Raw genomic sequence first — 16,565 nt, 5'->3', positions numbered from 1 at the left:
ATGAATTCAAGTTTTTTCCATCGCTTAATGGCTCATTTGATTAATATCCTATCCTATTGTGTGAATGTGCCACAGCTGTCTTACCTGTTCACCTATCGAAAGACATCTTGATACATCAAAGTTTGGGCAGTTATGAATAAAGCTGCTGTGTGCATGTTTTTGTTTGGGTGTGAGGTTTTCAACTCCTTCGTATGAATCCCAATGAGTAGATTTCTGAATGGTCTAATAAGAGGACATCTGGTTTTGGAAACTGCTGAACTGTCTTCCAAAGCGGTTGTACTGAATGTGCCCCTCACCATCAGGGAATGAGATTTCTTGTTGTTCCACATCCTCATGGCATTGGGTGTTAGTCCTTCTACTGGTTCATGCACTAATAGACTAAATTATGTAGAAACTACTGGAAAGTCAGAATAAAGCCAAAAACATACATCACCATGTCACGCAGGAGCAAACATTATAAGGAGGGATGTTCCAGGAAGAGAAATCAGACTTTATGCAAAGATACAGAGACATGAAAATCATGCCATAGTACAGCATATCAACCAAATGGAATCAGAAAATTGAAGCAACGAGGTGAGGTAGAAAAGTCCCTGAAGCCAGTTTATAAACGCCCAGTATACCACAGCAAGCAGTAGGCTGTTATTCAAGTCTTTACATTGAGAACTTATATGATTGAATGCCTGAATTTGACATATACTCATAGTGAAGACAGCAGAACATGAATTTGCAGGCTAGAAAGCAGAGACTAGAAAACCAGGCGTGGCTTCTCAGGATGGCTTGGGTTATAGCCAAGACCCCATGGCTTGAGAAAGGCCACAGGGTAGATTTGATAAGAACGGATGGACTCTTTCAGGGGCTTCAGGAAGTAGACAGAGAGGGGAGATTATACAGGACACAGAGTCAATTGAAGCACTGAGCACTCTAATTCGGTAATATTGGCAATCCAAGGAAGGCACTTTCTATAAACCCAAGATTTATTTTGTTAATATTTGATTTATTAATTTTGTTAATTTTATTTTACATGTATGAGTATGAACTCATGATGTACAATGCCTGCCAAGATGAGAAAAGGATGACAGATCCCCTGGAACTGGAATTATGAATGATTGTTAGCTGCCATGTGGGTGCTAGTAACCAAACCTGGGTCTTCTGCAAGAGCAGTCAGTGCTCTTAACAGCTGAGCTATTCTCCAGCTCCTCACTCTTTATTTTTTTATCTTCGTGCTTCTCTGGTAGCATGAAAGAAACTGAATCTTTAATATGATTTCAATTCCAAATGTATTTGACAATTTTCTGTTCTACTTATGAAAATACCATTTGACCTATGCCATGGGGCTAGAACCAAATGAATACAAATTCCTTATTTGTTTATTTTTATTATTACCTTTTTAATTTAAATTTCTAATTTTTGAGAGTTTCATACATGAATACTGTCTTTACATCATTTCCACCCCTCTCCTCACTCCAACTCCTCCCATGTTCCCCTCCACTCTCTCTCAATATCCTCACCTCTTCCTTAATTATTGTTGTTCCATATATACAAGTGTGTATATAGAAACAACCAGAGCTGGAGAGATGGCTCAGTGGTAAAGAGCACTGACTGCTCTTGCAGAGGACTCAGGGTTAGAGTCCCAGCACCCACATAGAGGCTAACAACCCTCCATAACTCTAGTTCCAGGGAAATCTGATGCCCTCTTCTGACCTCTGTGGGCATTGCATGACACAAGTGCACTTACATACATTCAAGCAATACACTCATACAAACAAATAAATAAATAAATGTAAACAAACAAATAAATAATAAATGATTTAGAAACAACGTACTGAGTTTATTTGGTGGTGTTAGTATGTACATGTGTTTAGGGCTGACCACTTAGGAAGTAGTTGCCAACCTGGAGAGATGACTCAGCAGTTAGGAGCACTGACCACTGGGGTTCAGTTCTCAGCATCCACATGGTGACAAACAACAGTCTTTAACTCCAGTTCCAGGGGATCTGACGCCTTCTTCTGGCCTACATGGGCGTTACATGCACAGGTTCACATATGTGCAAGCAAAACACATAAAATAAAAATTAAAAAAAATAGGTAAATAAAAAGAAAGTAGTTACTGTGGCAACTGCCACAACAGGTTGTATGTTATTTACCACACCTGGAGGGTGAGCCCTAAACAAACAGCAACCTGTCATTCCAGTGACATTCTCCTCACGTGTCTGGGTCATCCTTTGCATGTCAGAACAGGAAAAGTAAACCTGACTGCTAACTCCTGCCTGTGTCACTGGCTTCTCTGAGTCTGATAAGGAAAACAGCAATGCCCCCTTGCCCACTTCAGAGGCATGTGCAAGTAGTTATCAAGTGTTTCAAAAGTGATTCTTAAAGCACCACACCCATCTAATGACATCTTCTTTAATATGTTCACGGGATCCATTTCCTTTGGTGGACATGCCTGGCGGGGGTGAAGGGAAATATTAGACAGTCTAGGGAAAACAAAGAGGGACCCATGTTAACATCTGCTCTTATAGATGGCAACTGTCAAAAGTCCTTTCCAGATCCTACAGCAAGGCCTGGCTGACTTGGAGGCTGGCAGACCCAGAGTCCACAATGCATGTGGAACTCATATTGGTGCTGTGTGGAACAAATGACCAGGCTAGAGTGCGTAAAATTGATCATTGTGGCTCAGGAGGCTTTAAGTGTTGTGCTCCTGTATTGCCATCTCTGTTGCACAAAGAACCTCTCTAGTCACTGCCAGTTCTCCGTGGCCCCTCCACGAGCATCACTTGGCAAGAGAAGATAGATGCTAAGTCAGGAAAATTGGGACAGACTGAAATAATTCTCATTTCCTTTGCCCAAGACTGTGATGGCGTCAGTATATGTCTGTTAACCTTATAGATTATGATATGGGGGGCGGGGCGACTGAAGCTTTGACTTTGCAGAGCAAGCAAGCACTTTTACTTGGACATTATTTTTCTACAAGTGTCTATGGAAGGGTTTAGGGAGATCAAGAGGGTTGGCTAAAGACCCTCCCAGCCCAGCCACCCTTTTGGCATTTCCCAGAATTTAGATATGTGGGAACAGAAGTGCCCACTGTAGATTTTAGATTTTGCAGGTGTGTTACAAAGCTGTCTGAGGTTTTTTTCAACTCTTGGTTCTGTCTGTCATCTAAAACTCCGTTCAGAGGCTAATGGCATAGGGAGGGCAGCCCTAAGAGGTCAACAATGAAGCTACAGCAATTCCGTCCCAGCTTGCCCAGCCCTGGCACTTAGGAGGTCCTGTACCCAAGATTCAAACCAAAGGGAAACAAAAGCACACTGCAGAAGGGCACATCCCCAAGTGAAGGTTCCAGAAAGGCTAATTGTCTTTGCTGTTTTGAGTGTGCCCTCCCCGCCCTCCAGGCCAGTGGATGCTGTCTAGGGTGGGATTGGGGGCCTTACGGTGAGGAAATGCGGTTTTGAATCAGTTTGAATTATATAATGGAGCTATAGAGTGAAGTGATGAGATCGCTAAATACTAAAAAAAAAAAGCAGTTCAGGCAGTGGCCAGGAGTTCCAGACTTCTCTAAGGCCATTTCCTCAGGATCCTCCCAGTTGCGCTGCAGGCCAGGTCTGAAAACACATAGCTTGGGGGCAGTCAAGTGCATTGCAGGTCGAGGGTCCGGCTTGGTTTCCCCGGCTACTTTCTGTTTCGTTTCGAAATGCCCCCTGCTTCCGAAACCAGTGACCTCCCGCGTCGAGTCAGATCCAGGACTCCCTGGAGACCGCAACCCCGCTTTTGAGACCTGGGGCGCCGTGAAGGTAAGAGACAGTGTCCCTGGGGCCACCACCTCGCCGCAGGGGCTGCGTGACCGCGGTCCCGCCCAGGAGGAGGTGATCTGTCAGCCAGCAGGTCTGGGATCCAAATGAGGCTGGGGAAACCATTCAGGGAGGGCGTCTGAGATTTGAAAGGGGGTACTGTGGTCCCCTGTTCCTGAGATGCTCCGCCACCTCGCGCAGGGTGAGTTGGATCCGTCCCCCAACTTCTCCACGAGGAAGCTGGTCGGCAGCCAGGCGCTGGCAGAGCCGGGAATGAGGACGAAGGGGCTGCCTGGCACCGCAAGGCTGTGTGTGTAGCATGTGTGTTTGCAGAGCCCAGCCCTGCAACTGGGGGAGACTGTTGCTCACTTTGAGAAAGCACAGCTGTTGAAGAGCCAGAGACCCTGAGGGGTGGATGCCTGTGTGAGCCCAGACAGCTGGGCAATCTTTCAGGTAGGCGCTGGAGTCTGAAATCATTTCCGTGCTTTTGTTAGTTTGATAAGTGGATTTTGCATTGGTTTTATGCTTTCCTTGATTTAGAGAATTTTCCCCTTTGGGAACTGCCAGCATCGATTGGTCTGGTTTTGAAGTCTTCCCATTGGTTTATGGATTGTTCCTAATCTGTCATGTCTGTCCGTGTTCATGAGGGACCCATCTGGATTGTGGGCTCTTTGGTAGACTCGGGACATCCACTTGCAGACCCCACTGCAGTGGAGCCCTGGGTGCCTGCTTAGGCAGGCTCTTAGGAGCCTGGGCAAGTTTCTGACTTAAAGAGGCAGGAAAGGAAAATCTGAAGTCTGAAGCTGTTCTTCCAGGGGAAGGTGGGCTGGGGGAGAAGCTGTAGGTATGAAGGAAAGACAAAGATCAAATAGGGTTTGGTGGAATGGGGATCTGGCATTTGGAGATTTACTACAAGATGATGAAAATCACCGCAGAACCTGACCTCAGCTCACTCAGGATAAGAACCTGCTTCAGCAGACTGTTTGCACAGAGATGTAGACACATAGACCAGACAGAGAGTTTGTTTCTAATCATAATGCTTCTCTGGGCACATACATGAGGTGCCCTGAGCACAGCATAGTGATGTTAGACGCAAAAGGAAAAATGTTCATAAGAATACTGTCTATAAAGAGATACTCAGGTTTTTGCTGCGTCTTATCCCTTCTTGCCTGATTTGAAGATTTGGGTAAATTATATGAGTTTAATGTGTTGAATTTAAACAACTCTGTATAATGGAACAGTTATTTCTGTGAAAAGATATTTGAATATCCAAATAAAAAGGTCTTATCAGTGGTTCTTAAATCTCTAAGACTACATACCACATTTGAAAAGTCAAAAGCCTTGACATGAATATCTGTCATTTCTTTCCTGGGTGCCTGATGCCCCATTTATGCTGATATCCAACAGATAAAACTAAAGAACAAAGCCAAAAGACATTCTGAGGCTTTTAATTAAAACCTAAATATTCACAAGATAGAACAGCAGCTTAGGAACCACCTTTTAAAGGCCATAGTGGTTCCTCAAGAAAACATTGCTTAAATAATTACATTTCTTTTATCTGGATTTCTATCACTTTAAACTTGCTGGAAACCCTTATTTCTGCACTTCAATAGTATGTTGAAGACTGAGATTCGTAAAAGATGGCCTCTAGACACTGCCGAGTGTAACTCTGAACAACTTTAGCTTTGAGTGCATTGCTTTGCACTCTAATTCTCTACGATTTGGTAATCTGCCTAGGGTTTGGCGCCCACACTTTCTATGCCAAGAATTGAAGCTTACAGTTTTACAGAGAGGACTTTTGTGTTACTCTCAGTACGAGGAGCAGTCTGGGAGATGCACTCTGGGTGCCAGGTTTTGTACCTTAGTGAGTACTTCAATAGTTTATGGGACAGGTAATCAGAGGATATGATTTCGGGAAGTTTTGAAAAGCAGTTATGATAATACAGGGGCTTCATTAAAATAATAGGTTTTTAAGTCAGGTTGACTTGGGTTACTATTCTAATTCTGACAGCAGTTTAATGAGTAAACATCAGGCTTCTTGTCCTTTCTAAGACTGATTCCCTCACATGTAAAGTTGGATGTCCGTTGTGTGCGAAGTAAGGACGCATTGCATGAACAGAACAGCTCAGGTAGCACCTTAAACATCTGCTGTTATTAATTGTTCTCGTTTGTGATATGTAGTGGCCACAAAATATTTTAAAATCCATTCATTCCATTTAATGTATCAGAGGATAAAAAAAAAAAAATATGTGTGGACCTTTAACCCAGTATATGTGATCTTCAGCATGCTTTGGAATTAATTCGCTTACTATTCCTCTGTGAGGAGGCATCGTTGCCCCTGCATTTTGGTCAGAGGGGCCACTGAACTGACATGAGTGGCAGACCAGATGAGCAATATTGGTCTCCAGACTCCCTGAGCACTATTCACAGAGGAATACCATCCTGCTAACCCAACTGGAGCGGGGAGAGCTGTCACAGTGGCCCATAAAGGCAGCCCTTGTCTCTGTAAATCCCAGACACCTTCCAGTGGCTGTAGCTGGGTGCAGCCAGTTTCTGCCTTTGTTTCAGCCTGAATCTACTGGGCTCAGTGTTCCCAGAGGCTTTATCCCACTAGAGAAGATCCTGAGAAAGGACCACAGTAGTACATGAGCACAGTCTCAAAACTCCCCCAGGACAATACAGAGTCTGCCACCCTTTTCTAGGCCCATAAGGATTGTGATTCTTTTTTCCCTCTTCAGAGAAGAGGAAATATGTATTCCTTGAGAGAAATTGCTGATCCTATAATAGAAAGTGCTAAGACCACTGTCTAGTTAATCTAAAGGTGCCCAAAGGCCTTTATTTTTGCATTCCATGAGTGTTCAGCATACTGTTAAGTTCAGAATCCACAGCTGCAGGCAACGGACTAAGAGGTGAAAACATTCCACCACCACCCCATATAGCTTGAGGGTTCTCTTAGCCAGATACAGTTTTCTCTTGGAATTTGTCGTGAAGAAGGCCCAGTGAAGAACAGTACAGGGTATCTTCTTGTAGGAAGCCCACGGTCACATAATGCCAAAATATTAAAAGAAGCAAGAAAAACAAGACAGCATCATGCAGGGGAAACAAGAGACAAGTCTGAAAAGAGAAGTAAATGTTGGGAAGCAAAAACACCTGTCTGTAGTAGGATGCTGAGAAGGAAGGGAACAGTGGCATGTGGACGGAGCAGCACAGAGTTGAAACTATTGTAAGCTCAGTCTCATGCCCTGAATAAATCTTATTTCCTGACTTAAAAAATGACTTAAAAAAAAGTAATTCCTGGGGCTAGGGAGATGGCTTCGTGGTTAAGAGTGCTTACTGCTTTTGCAGAGAGGACCTGGGTTCTCAGCACCTACATCAGGCAGCTCACAACCACCTATATCCAGTTCCAGGCACCTACATGCTTGTGGTGCTCAAAAACTCAGGTAGGCACAAACACATACACATAGATTTTTTAAATATTAAAAATATATGCTAATTCTTATATTTCTACCAAGATACTGGAGGGAAACAAATGAGTTCCTGTGTTAAAACTAAAGAGAAAGTCAGGGGACCAGACTTTGGATCCTCAGGACCCATGTATAAGCTTCGGACTATAGCAGCCTACCTGTAACCCCAGAGCTGAACTCTGAGTTCAGCAAGAGACCCTCTTTCAATATATAAAATTGAGAACCATTCACACATGCACATGCTTTCACACACATGCACTGACATGCATGGATGCACATCACACATATATACATATACAAACAAAACAATAAAACTAGGGAGACTATAAGAACCTAGAGTATTCCTCAGGATGATGTTGGGCATTAGTAACTATTTTAGGATTTTTAAAAACTGATCAAGAAAAAAGAGAAAAGTGTTACTAAAAACCATAATTTTCATACTGATAATGAAGAAGAAAATTGTTTTATATAATTTCTAGTTAGCAAATAACCAACATGTATTGTATTCATTTCTATAGCTGTCATAACAAAATACTATTGACTGAGTAGCTTAAGTAAAAGGAATCATCCTTTCATAGTTCTGCAGACTGGGAAGTCCAAGATCAAGGTGTTAGCAAGGTTGATGTCTCCTCAGGACTCTGTTCTTGGCCTGCAGATAGCTGTCTTCTAGCTGTGCCTTTGTGGAGCCATTCCCTGCCTGGTCTGTTCACACTGTGTCCTAATCTCTTCTTAAGAATATCATTGGATAAAACTCACCCTTATGAGCAAATTTTACCTTAATTTTTTCTTCAAAGGTATAATCTCCAAATGGAGTCACATTCACAGATACTGGGGGTTAGGGTTCCATCATGAATTTTAGGGAGCCTGATTTTGTCCTTGACACCTATCAAATTAAGAAAATTAGTTCTTAAGGTTTAGCATTTTTGTTTATAGAGTTAATGAGCTCTGTGAAAAAAACTAATATCTCCATAAAGGAAAATGGACCCTCCAATGTGCCATAGGCTGACCCATGGACAGCAGCTCAGGTGGCCTGGGTCAACCATTGAGAAATAGTGACTTCCCAGGATGTTTCCTCTAAGAGGGAAAGTGAAGGCCTTGTTTTATTGACTCCCTCTAGGTAGTCTGTCAAAGAACTAATAGATTGTCTTTAGCACGGTTGTATCTCAGCAGTGACAGCTGTTTTAAGAGGATGGATTTAACATAGTTTTTTATTAGATGTTTCTTTGCGGTCAAAGGGTTGTGGCACTTGCCTGGACAACTTCCCACTTCCTTTCACTCTTCTGCCTTCTAAAAGAAGTTGAAGATAGATGCTGTGCTCTGGGTCCCTGCCATGTTCTGCCTGACCGTGTGTGTTCACCACAGTTTCTTCAGTCAGTTCCCAGCGCTACCTGTTTCCAATCTGCACAGTGATAGTCAGTGACATAGTTCCTTGAAACTGTGTGTGTGTTGCTGTTTCTCTCTCACACACACACACACGCTCACATACACATATGCACACATACACTTATACACGCACACTTAATGCAGAGACAGAATTTGCAAGTAGAGAGGAAAATGATTTGTACATGGTATTTGCAAATCACTTCCTAAAGTTCCTCTCTTTGATTTCTGAGAAAGTGATAAAAGGTTCCTCTCATGGCTGTCCTCCCTGCTATGGCAAGCACATGAGAACTGACATATGTTCTGAAAATGCAGACACGAAAAGGCACAAATCGGAAAGTAGTAACAGACGGAGCAGGTGATTCACAGATGCACACAGGAGGGTGAGCATACTCACACTTCCTCCTCCCCTCCCACCAGCAGTAAGGAGCCATCCATCCACACCTTCAGCAGGGCCATTTGCACACTCACGGGGTGAAGGCACATCCAAGTTCCCAATTGACAGTATGACTATGAAACGGGAAAATGCGAACAAAAGGCAGGGATCATGCGGACAAGACAGGAACCTTGATTTCCTTTAAGTCACCTGCTGGTGATAAAAATTATATTAAATTATATTTAATGACTTGAAAAACACCCCATCATGTCCTTTTTCATTAAAAATAAGAGAGATGGCTGGAGAGATAGCTCAATTGGTAAAATGCTTGCCATGCAAGCATGAAGATCTGAATTCAATACCCACAACCCATACCACACATGTGCCTGCATACATGTGCCCTCATACAAATAACACCCCCCACAGACATACACATGAATGGTATCCCTCCACTGCTTCAGAAAAGGATCATTTGCCTGAATGCCTCAATCCTGCCTCTTGGTTCGGCTGGTTCCCAGCACAGGTGAGAATACACTGGATCATTAGTAGACTGATTTGCCCTTATACCAGGCTCCTTTGTAGAGGCCGCGGAGGTGCAGTACAGCTACACATTAGTTTGCCCACGCTTGAAGCTATTTGGGGGCAATGTCCTCTCAACGTAGCAAGAGCTCCTGTTTTGAAGGAACTATGATGTGATTTCGGAATATGTCGCTGCCTGGATTATTTAGCCCTGATTTTTAAGGTTCGTGGTTTACCCAGAAAAGGGCCTCAAACTGAAAATGCTAAGAGGGGGAACTCAGAAACAAGTTGCTATGTTTTAATAATCCAATACGGGCTCTCTTAGGTTTTCCTTATAAAGTAGACTTTTTATTTTGTTGGTTTGTTCATATGTAGAATTTCTCAAATAAAAGTGTGTTTTATAAATACCATGTCTTTTTCAGTAAAGCCAAAGCTAACTGCCTTGTGGGGGCTTTGCTGTTGTTATGGTGTTTAATCGGTAAGCATTTATCATCTACTGTACTAGGGACAAGGTATTGTGCTAAGAGTTTTGCAGTACATAAAAAGATGAATCACATCAACCCATACCTTTTCAGAGAAATAAAACATGTGCTTAAGAGTTTTAACAAAATGTAGAAAATGATAGCTTCCATGAGAACAGAAAAATATGGTTATTGAGGTGGTGAAGAGGGAGACTGTAATTCCAGCTAGAAAAGGCTTCAGTGTTTCTAATACAAGCATCTTGAGGGCTGGATAGCCTTATTTCCATATAGGGCGAAGGAGGAGAGGAGGGCAGAGGATGAAGGACAGGGACATTCCCAACAAAGGAGAAGCAGGGTGGGGGGAAGCAGATTCCTAGAGGGAGAGTCAGGTGGAGTAGAGGGCGCAAAGTGGCCAGGCCGGTTTTGTTGGGGTGGGGGAAGGTAACCTGTTGTTAGGTAGGTTGGGAAGAACTTGAATGCCAAACCCAGAAATAACATGATTAGCTCTTAAAATCAAGTGTAGCATGATGTGAATAGAGAGAGATGGTGATCGTTAGCAGTGTAGTGATGAATAAATAGTGGCTATTAATAACTGAGAGCTGTAACAGGTTTCACCTGTTGGATGCCTAGTAGATGACTGGATTAGCTACTTTAACCGCCACAGCAAACGCATCAGCTGGGACCAAGGCACTTGATCCTGATTTTGCATGGACTCTGTTTGTCCATGGACTCTGTTTGTCTCTAGAATGTAGTACCTGTAAGCCAAATCAATTTTTCAGGTGCCTTCACAGTCATGAACGTGTACTGGGTTGTGAAAATGCAAGCTAGCCTGGAACAAAGTGCCGCTCTGCCCTCTTGTTTGGGCTCTTGTCCTGTCAGTAGGGGTCCTTTATGTGGTGCACTGAATGCCACATCTTTTGCATTTGGTGATTTTTCTTGGTGATGCTGCTGTTTGGCATGGCCCCTGGTATTATGCTGCTGAAGCACCATGCTACTCTACAGAGTTCCAACATTCTGAAAGGTAGCGATGAGCCCTGTGGAACACACATGGGAGCTCAGTAAGCATCATTCAGGGCATGGGTGCTGTCTGCTGTGACTGTGAGTTCAATAACAAATCAACAGTGTATGTTGAGTACGTGATGAGGAACACACATAAGGCATAAGTATGTACTGATGGTTCAAGAAGTGGTGCATGTGTACACTTAACCCTGCATTTCCATAATCATAATGGCTCAGTATTCCCTAATTGAGTGTTTACAGTGGCTCCGTGGAACAGAATGTCTATGAATAATGAAAGTCCACTAGTCATTTCTATTCACAGATAATTAATTTAAGAGGGTTGAGGAGAGGACTCATTTGATAAAGTGCTTGTACTTGGACCTCAATTTAATCCCAAAACTCATGGAAAAGCTGGCACAGGCACTTGTAAACCTGGTGCTGGGGAGATGGAGATGGGCAGATCCCTGTGGCTGGGAGGCCAGCCACCCTAGCCTACTTGGTGAGTTCCAGGTCAGTGGAAGACCTTGTCATAAAGAAAGGGTGGATGACCCCTGAGGGGCTGATACCTAAGGCTGTCTTTCAGCCTTTACACTTATACACAAACAGGCACACACACACACACACACACACACACACACACACACACACAAAACAGTTTAAAGCTAGAAGAGATAAAGAACAGGGCTCCACAGCTAACATGAACCCAATCTGTCAGACCAGAATGATATCATGAAGTGTTAGACATTTGTAAAGATAATATAAAAGGCCCGATTTAAATAGAGGGGAGAAGACAAATTGTAAATGATCTTGGGAGTAAGATCAACAGGATGCGACCACTGATTGCACATGGCAACAGAGAAGAGGAAAGAGCTCCCAAGAAGTCTGAAGTCTCCTGGAGCAGACAGACTGTTAGAATCCAGGGAGCCCGAGGGTCAAGGTTGCACTCAGAGTACGCACTATGCACAGCAGGGATAGGAGCTCAAGTTTGAGGGCAGAAATGCCAGATGTTATTTTGAGGGTACTCACTGTATTCCAGGTGCTATCAAGAGGGTCCTATGAAATAATCTTGTTTGGTCCCCACAGTAACCCTACAAGAAAGAGACAACTGTTCCTGTTTTGTAGATGAAAGCTTGAGGCCTGAAGAAGTATGACTCGAGTTTTAGAGTTTGAGCTCTCAGAGGAAGAGAAGTATTAACGCTGAGGACATCCAAACTTGCTCTCTGGTTTCCTGTACTTTTTCTAATATTTTCCTTTACCACATCTACTACATATTTTCCTGCCTACCTGCTGGTTCTGTTCAAATTCCTCCTGCCAAAGGAATGTTGTTCTTCTGGCCTTGAAATATCTTCTACTTCTTCTCTTCTTCCTCCTCGTCATCCTCCTCCTCCTCTTCCTCCTCTTCCTCTTCGTTGCAAAGGAGTAGCTAAAATTATTTGGCAGTTGCAGAAATTAGACATGCTGTGTCCTATTTTATTGGATTATTTCAAATTTGAACATTCTTTTTATTATTTTTATTTTGTGTGTATGAATGTATTGTCTGCATGTATTCAAGTGCACCTGTGTCAAGCAATGCTGTGGAGGTCAGAAGAGAGTGTCAGATTTCCCTGGAACTGGAGTTATAGACAATTGCTAGATGCCATGTGGTGCTGGGAACCGAACCCGGGTCCTCTGCAAGAGCAGCCAGTGCTCTTAACTAAGCCAACTCTCCAGCCCCTCAAATTTGAACATTTCAGTATTTCTGAGAATACAATTCATGTCTTTGAGAAGACTCATTCTATAGGTCATTCTTCAATCTCATGTTATTAGAGGTACAGTCTATTTACAGATGTGCCCCATTAACAGAAGTATAGCAGGGCTGTGCTATTTGTCTACTCAATTTGGCAAACATAGCATTCAAAAGTTATGGTTCTCATTTTGCATTTCACCTCAGATATCAATGACCTCTTAATATTATCAGTCTGTCTGCAGTATCCCATGTCTGTATTGCTGAGCCTTATGCCTATGTTTCTGAATAGCAGGAAATAAAGTATTCCCTAACACTTAAGTTAGTCCCACAGTCTCTTAGTGCCTGTGGATAAAATAGCAATATAGAGGTTATTTAATCTAAGAATGCTAGGGCTTTTTATTCTATTAAAAGTAAATTAGCAATACATAATAGAGTTGGAAAGCTCAAGTCAGAGTCCTGGGCTTCTTTTTTCTTTCTAAAATGCCACTTTAAGATGTTCAGGAAGGTGACCATTCTTTCTGGCCACATGGAAGTGCTCTCTTCCTGTGCCATGGCACTGCATCAAACACTCCCCAGAGTTAATGCTGAGAGTTACAGGGAGACTCAAGTTTGAGTCTCTGTGGGTAGGCAGAAAAGAGTTCACCTAAAGGAAGTCCTTATTCTTTGAAATAACCCAAGTCTGAAGTCCTTCATTTATAAATTAAAAAGGAAACCTCTTGAAGTATAGTAAAGCTGAGGGATAGAAGGGGGGTAGGCAAGGTAGCTGGTAAATCAATGTGTCTATACGGTGGACCAGACTGTAGCTTTTCAGTGACTCCATTCTGTATTGGTGCAGAGATCTGGTAACGTAGCAACAAAGGCTCTAAGATCTTTGTCTTTACACACTGCTGTAGCCTGAAAGGGAACTGGGAGAAGTGAAGCCTTGTTTGATCCAACAAACACTGAAAACCATCTTTCAAATATCCTGGACAGAACTGAGTCCAGAATGAGCTTTGCCAAACCCAAGGGAAATTCGCTGCATATGTTTCTGATTCATTTATAGTTCAATCATCAAAATGCTGCTTTGCAAGGACTAGTGATGGCCAAGAAACTCTTTATGAGCCATTTTAAAATATTATCTTGAAAACCGGAAGCCTTGCTGTGCCAAGAGCTCACAGACAACTCAGTAGAGGTTCTGGTTGTGGTTTGGGGGCAGAAGCCTTGGACACTGAGCTTTCTAATCTAGCAGAACGCCCCCCCTTACCCCCCCCATTTCCCATCCTGGCAGGAAATCCATGCTGACCATCTGAAGTTTTTGTGCCCTTTACCACATTCCAGTTGCTAAGTGATATCATAGGCAATAACTCTTCCACTGAAACCATAACGTTAGTGTTGCAGCTGTTAAAAAGCTAAGACGGAGGCTGAGGGTATAGCTGTGTTCAGTGTGTTTGCCTAGCATGCACGAAGCCATAAGTTGATTCCTAGCACCACATAAAACAGGACACGGTATTTGTACACCTATAATCCCAGCACTCCAGAGATGAAGGCAGGAGGATCAGAAGTTCATGGTCATCCTTGGCTACAGAGTGAGTTCCAGGCCAGCCTGTGCTGCATGAGACGCCGTCTTTTTTTTTTTTTTTTTTTAATGAATGATATCACAAATGGACTTGGGAAACACCAGCTTGGAAAGAATCATTGACTCCAAGAAAAGGGAAAGGGAGAACATTCTCTTTATATTTAAATTTTAAAGAATTATAGTGGTGAGGCATATAATGTTAAATTTATAATTTTTAAAAACTTTCTCTTATTTTATATATGTGTATAATGCCTGGATGTATATAAGCACACTTGTGTCATGCAGTGCCCACGGAGGTCAGAAGAGAGCATCAGACCCCCTGGCACTGGAGTTACAGATGGTTGTTAGCCACCATGTGGGTGCTGGGAATTGAACCTGGGTCCTCTGCAAGAGTGGCCAGTGTTCTTAAGCACTCAGCCCTCTCCCCAGTCCCCATAATGTTAAATTTTGTACCTAGCCCATTCAAGTGCACAGCTCAGTGGTATTAAATACCTTCACATCAAGATGCAATCATCACCTCTATACCTAGAGTCCTTTCTTATGCAAAACTGAAACTCTGTGCTCATTGAATAACAGTCCCCCTTTGCCCTTCCTCCCAAACATCATTCTACTGTTCGTCTGATTAAGGAGGAACTTCATTCATCTGGTGGCATGAACCTGTTCGGTCACTAAAATGCAAAATGACTTTTAGTGTTTGAATGCTTGTGTGAGGAATACTGGCTATATCGTAGGAAAATGTCTTGATAAGAATTGTGTAACTCAGGAAAATTGTGGAACTAGAATTCAGTGACAGCATGGTGATCAGATAATGCAAAGAAAAGTATCAAAAACCTTGTGCTGGACAGTTTCTTTTGTCAATTTGACCCACCTGGGAAGGGGGAATTGGGGAATTTCTTCTATTGGATTGGCCTGTGGGCATGTGTATGTGAGGCATTTTCTTGATTACTGAGTGATGCAGGAGGGCCCAGCCCATGGTGGTTAGTGCTACCCCAGGCAGGTGGTCCTGGGTTGTTTAAAAAGGTAGGCTGAGCACAGGCCAGGGGAGCAAGCCCATAAGCAGCAGTCCTCCATGGCCTCTGCTTCAGTGGCTGCCTGTCCTGAGCTTCCCTGACTTCCCACAAGGATGAACTGTGTGACTTGGGAACTGTAAGATAAAATAAACCCTTTATTTGGTTGGTTTTGGTCAGTGTTTTATCACAAGTTGGTTTTGGTCAGTGTTTTATCACAGCAATAGAAAGCTAACTAGGACAGACCCTCTAAAAAGAAAAGTTGTTCTCAGACTTCCAACACATTAGGCTTTCCCTGGGAACTTGTTAATATGCTGGATCTGATTTCTCAGATCTAGAATGTCACTCAAGGTACCACATTCCTAGCAGCCTTCCAGTGATGCTAATGTGATTGGTCCTTGAGCCAAAAAATGAACCACATTTGAGAAAGAGCATTCTAGAAGACTGACTGGTGACCACAGGAAGCACTTAAAAACCCTTAATCAACTTTTTAAAGAACTTTTTAAAGAATCCCCAAGTCTTTCTACTACAGAGCAGGGCAAAGCTGTGACTTGGAGATGTAGTTCATTTTTCTCTTCCTAAATCAAATAACTCAGCTGAGCCTCTGGCAGGTATTTGATTGCAGTGAATTCCTATTTGATGTCTCTAATGAGAGCCTTAAGTAGCTGTTTCTATGTTGCTGATAAAAGAAAGCCAAATGCTTTGGATTCCAGATGTGTTGACTGCATATTTGACATTCAGCTAGAACAATCTAGCAACATCGTACTCTTCCCCTTACAGAGGTCTTCCTACTCCTACACACTCAGGTAGATGAACTACATGGGTAATGAACAGAACTAACAGAGCCTCAAACTCTTAAAAAAAAAAAAGGTTAATGTGCTCAAATCCCTAAATACATATTTGAGAACTCAAAATCCTACATTGAAAATATCAAGAGAAAATTTTGCCTTAAAAATCTTTTTTTTTTAATTTTTACAAAAACTTTATTGAGAATTTCATACATGTATATAAGGTGTTTTGATCAAATCCATGCCCACTCCCTCCCCTCCAACATTCCCCCCTCTGAAGAGGTAACCCTAAAATATTTTAAGGATTAGATACAAGCTCCCAAATACTTTTGACATTTTTGGCCTTTGGAAAAGAGTATGTTGCTAACAGGCCCAAGGACATTTTGACTTTTAGCCAAGAAACTGGCTACTTTTCTTTGGGATCTTTTTAGCCTAACTGCCTAGCCAGTTCCTACCTCCTATTCTTATTACTCCATCCTCTGAAGGGGTTACCCAAATTGCCAATA

The 16,565-nt window shown here is 42.7% G+C and overlaps 1 protein-coding gene across 8 annotated transcripts in view; it reads left to right on the top strand.

The window, feature by feature from the left end:
• Phactr1 (phosphatase and actin regulator 1) overlaps nucleotides 1-16,565 on the top strand; it is a 580,961-nt gene that overhangs the window by 207,053 nt on the left and 357,343 nt on the right. The window contains exon 1 of one of the 8 annotated variants that reach the window (XM_029562827.1): nucleotides 2,074-3,787. The exons of 5 other annotated variants lie outside the window; for them this stretch is intronic. Coding sequence is in view for 1 of the 3 variants with exons in the window: in XM_029562826.1 (XP_029418686.1) it covers nucleotides 3,965-3,986 (22 nt within the window). In the remaining 2 variants the exon portion in view is untranslated. Of the gene's footprint in view, nucleotides 1-2,073; nucleotides 3,788-3,851; nucleotides 3,987-4,009; nucleotides 4,238-16,565 lie in introns of those variants that run through there. 2 more of the 8 variants (XM_029562826.1, XM_017797766.2) reach the window with 2 other exon arrangements.

This window comes from Nannospalax galili, unplaced genomic scaffold, assembly GCF_000622305.1.
Source record: "Nannospalax galili isolate Female #2095 unplaced genomic scaffold, S.galili_v1.0 scaffold72, whole genome shotgun sequence".
Lineage (NCBI taxonomy): Eukaryota > Metazoa > Chordata > Mammalia > Rodentia > Spalacidae > Nannospalax > Nannospalax galili.
Note: the sequence above shows the minus strand (reverse complement) of the source record. Positions and strands in the feature narration are given on the sequence as shown.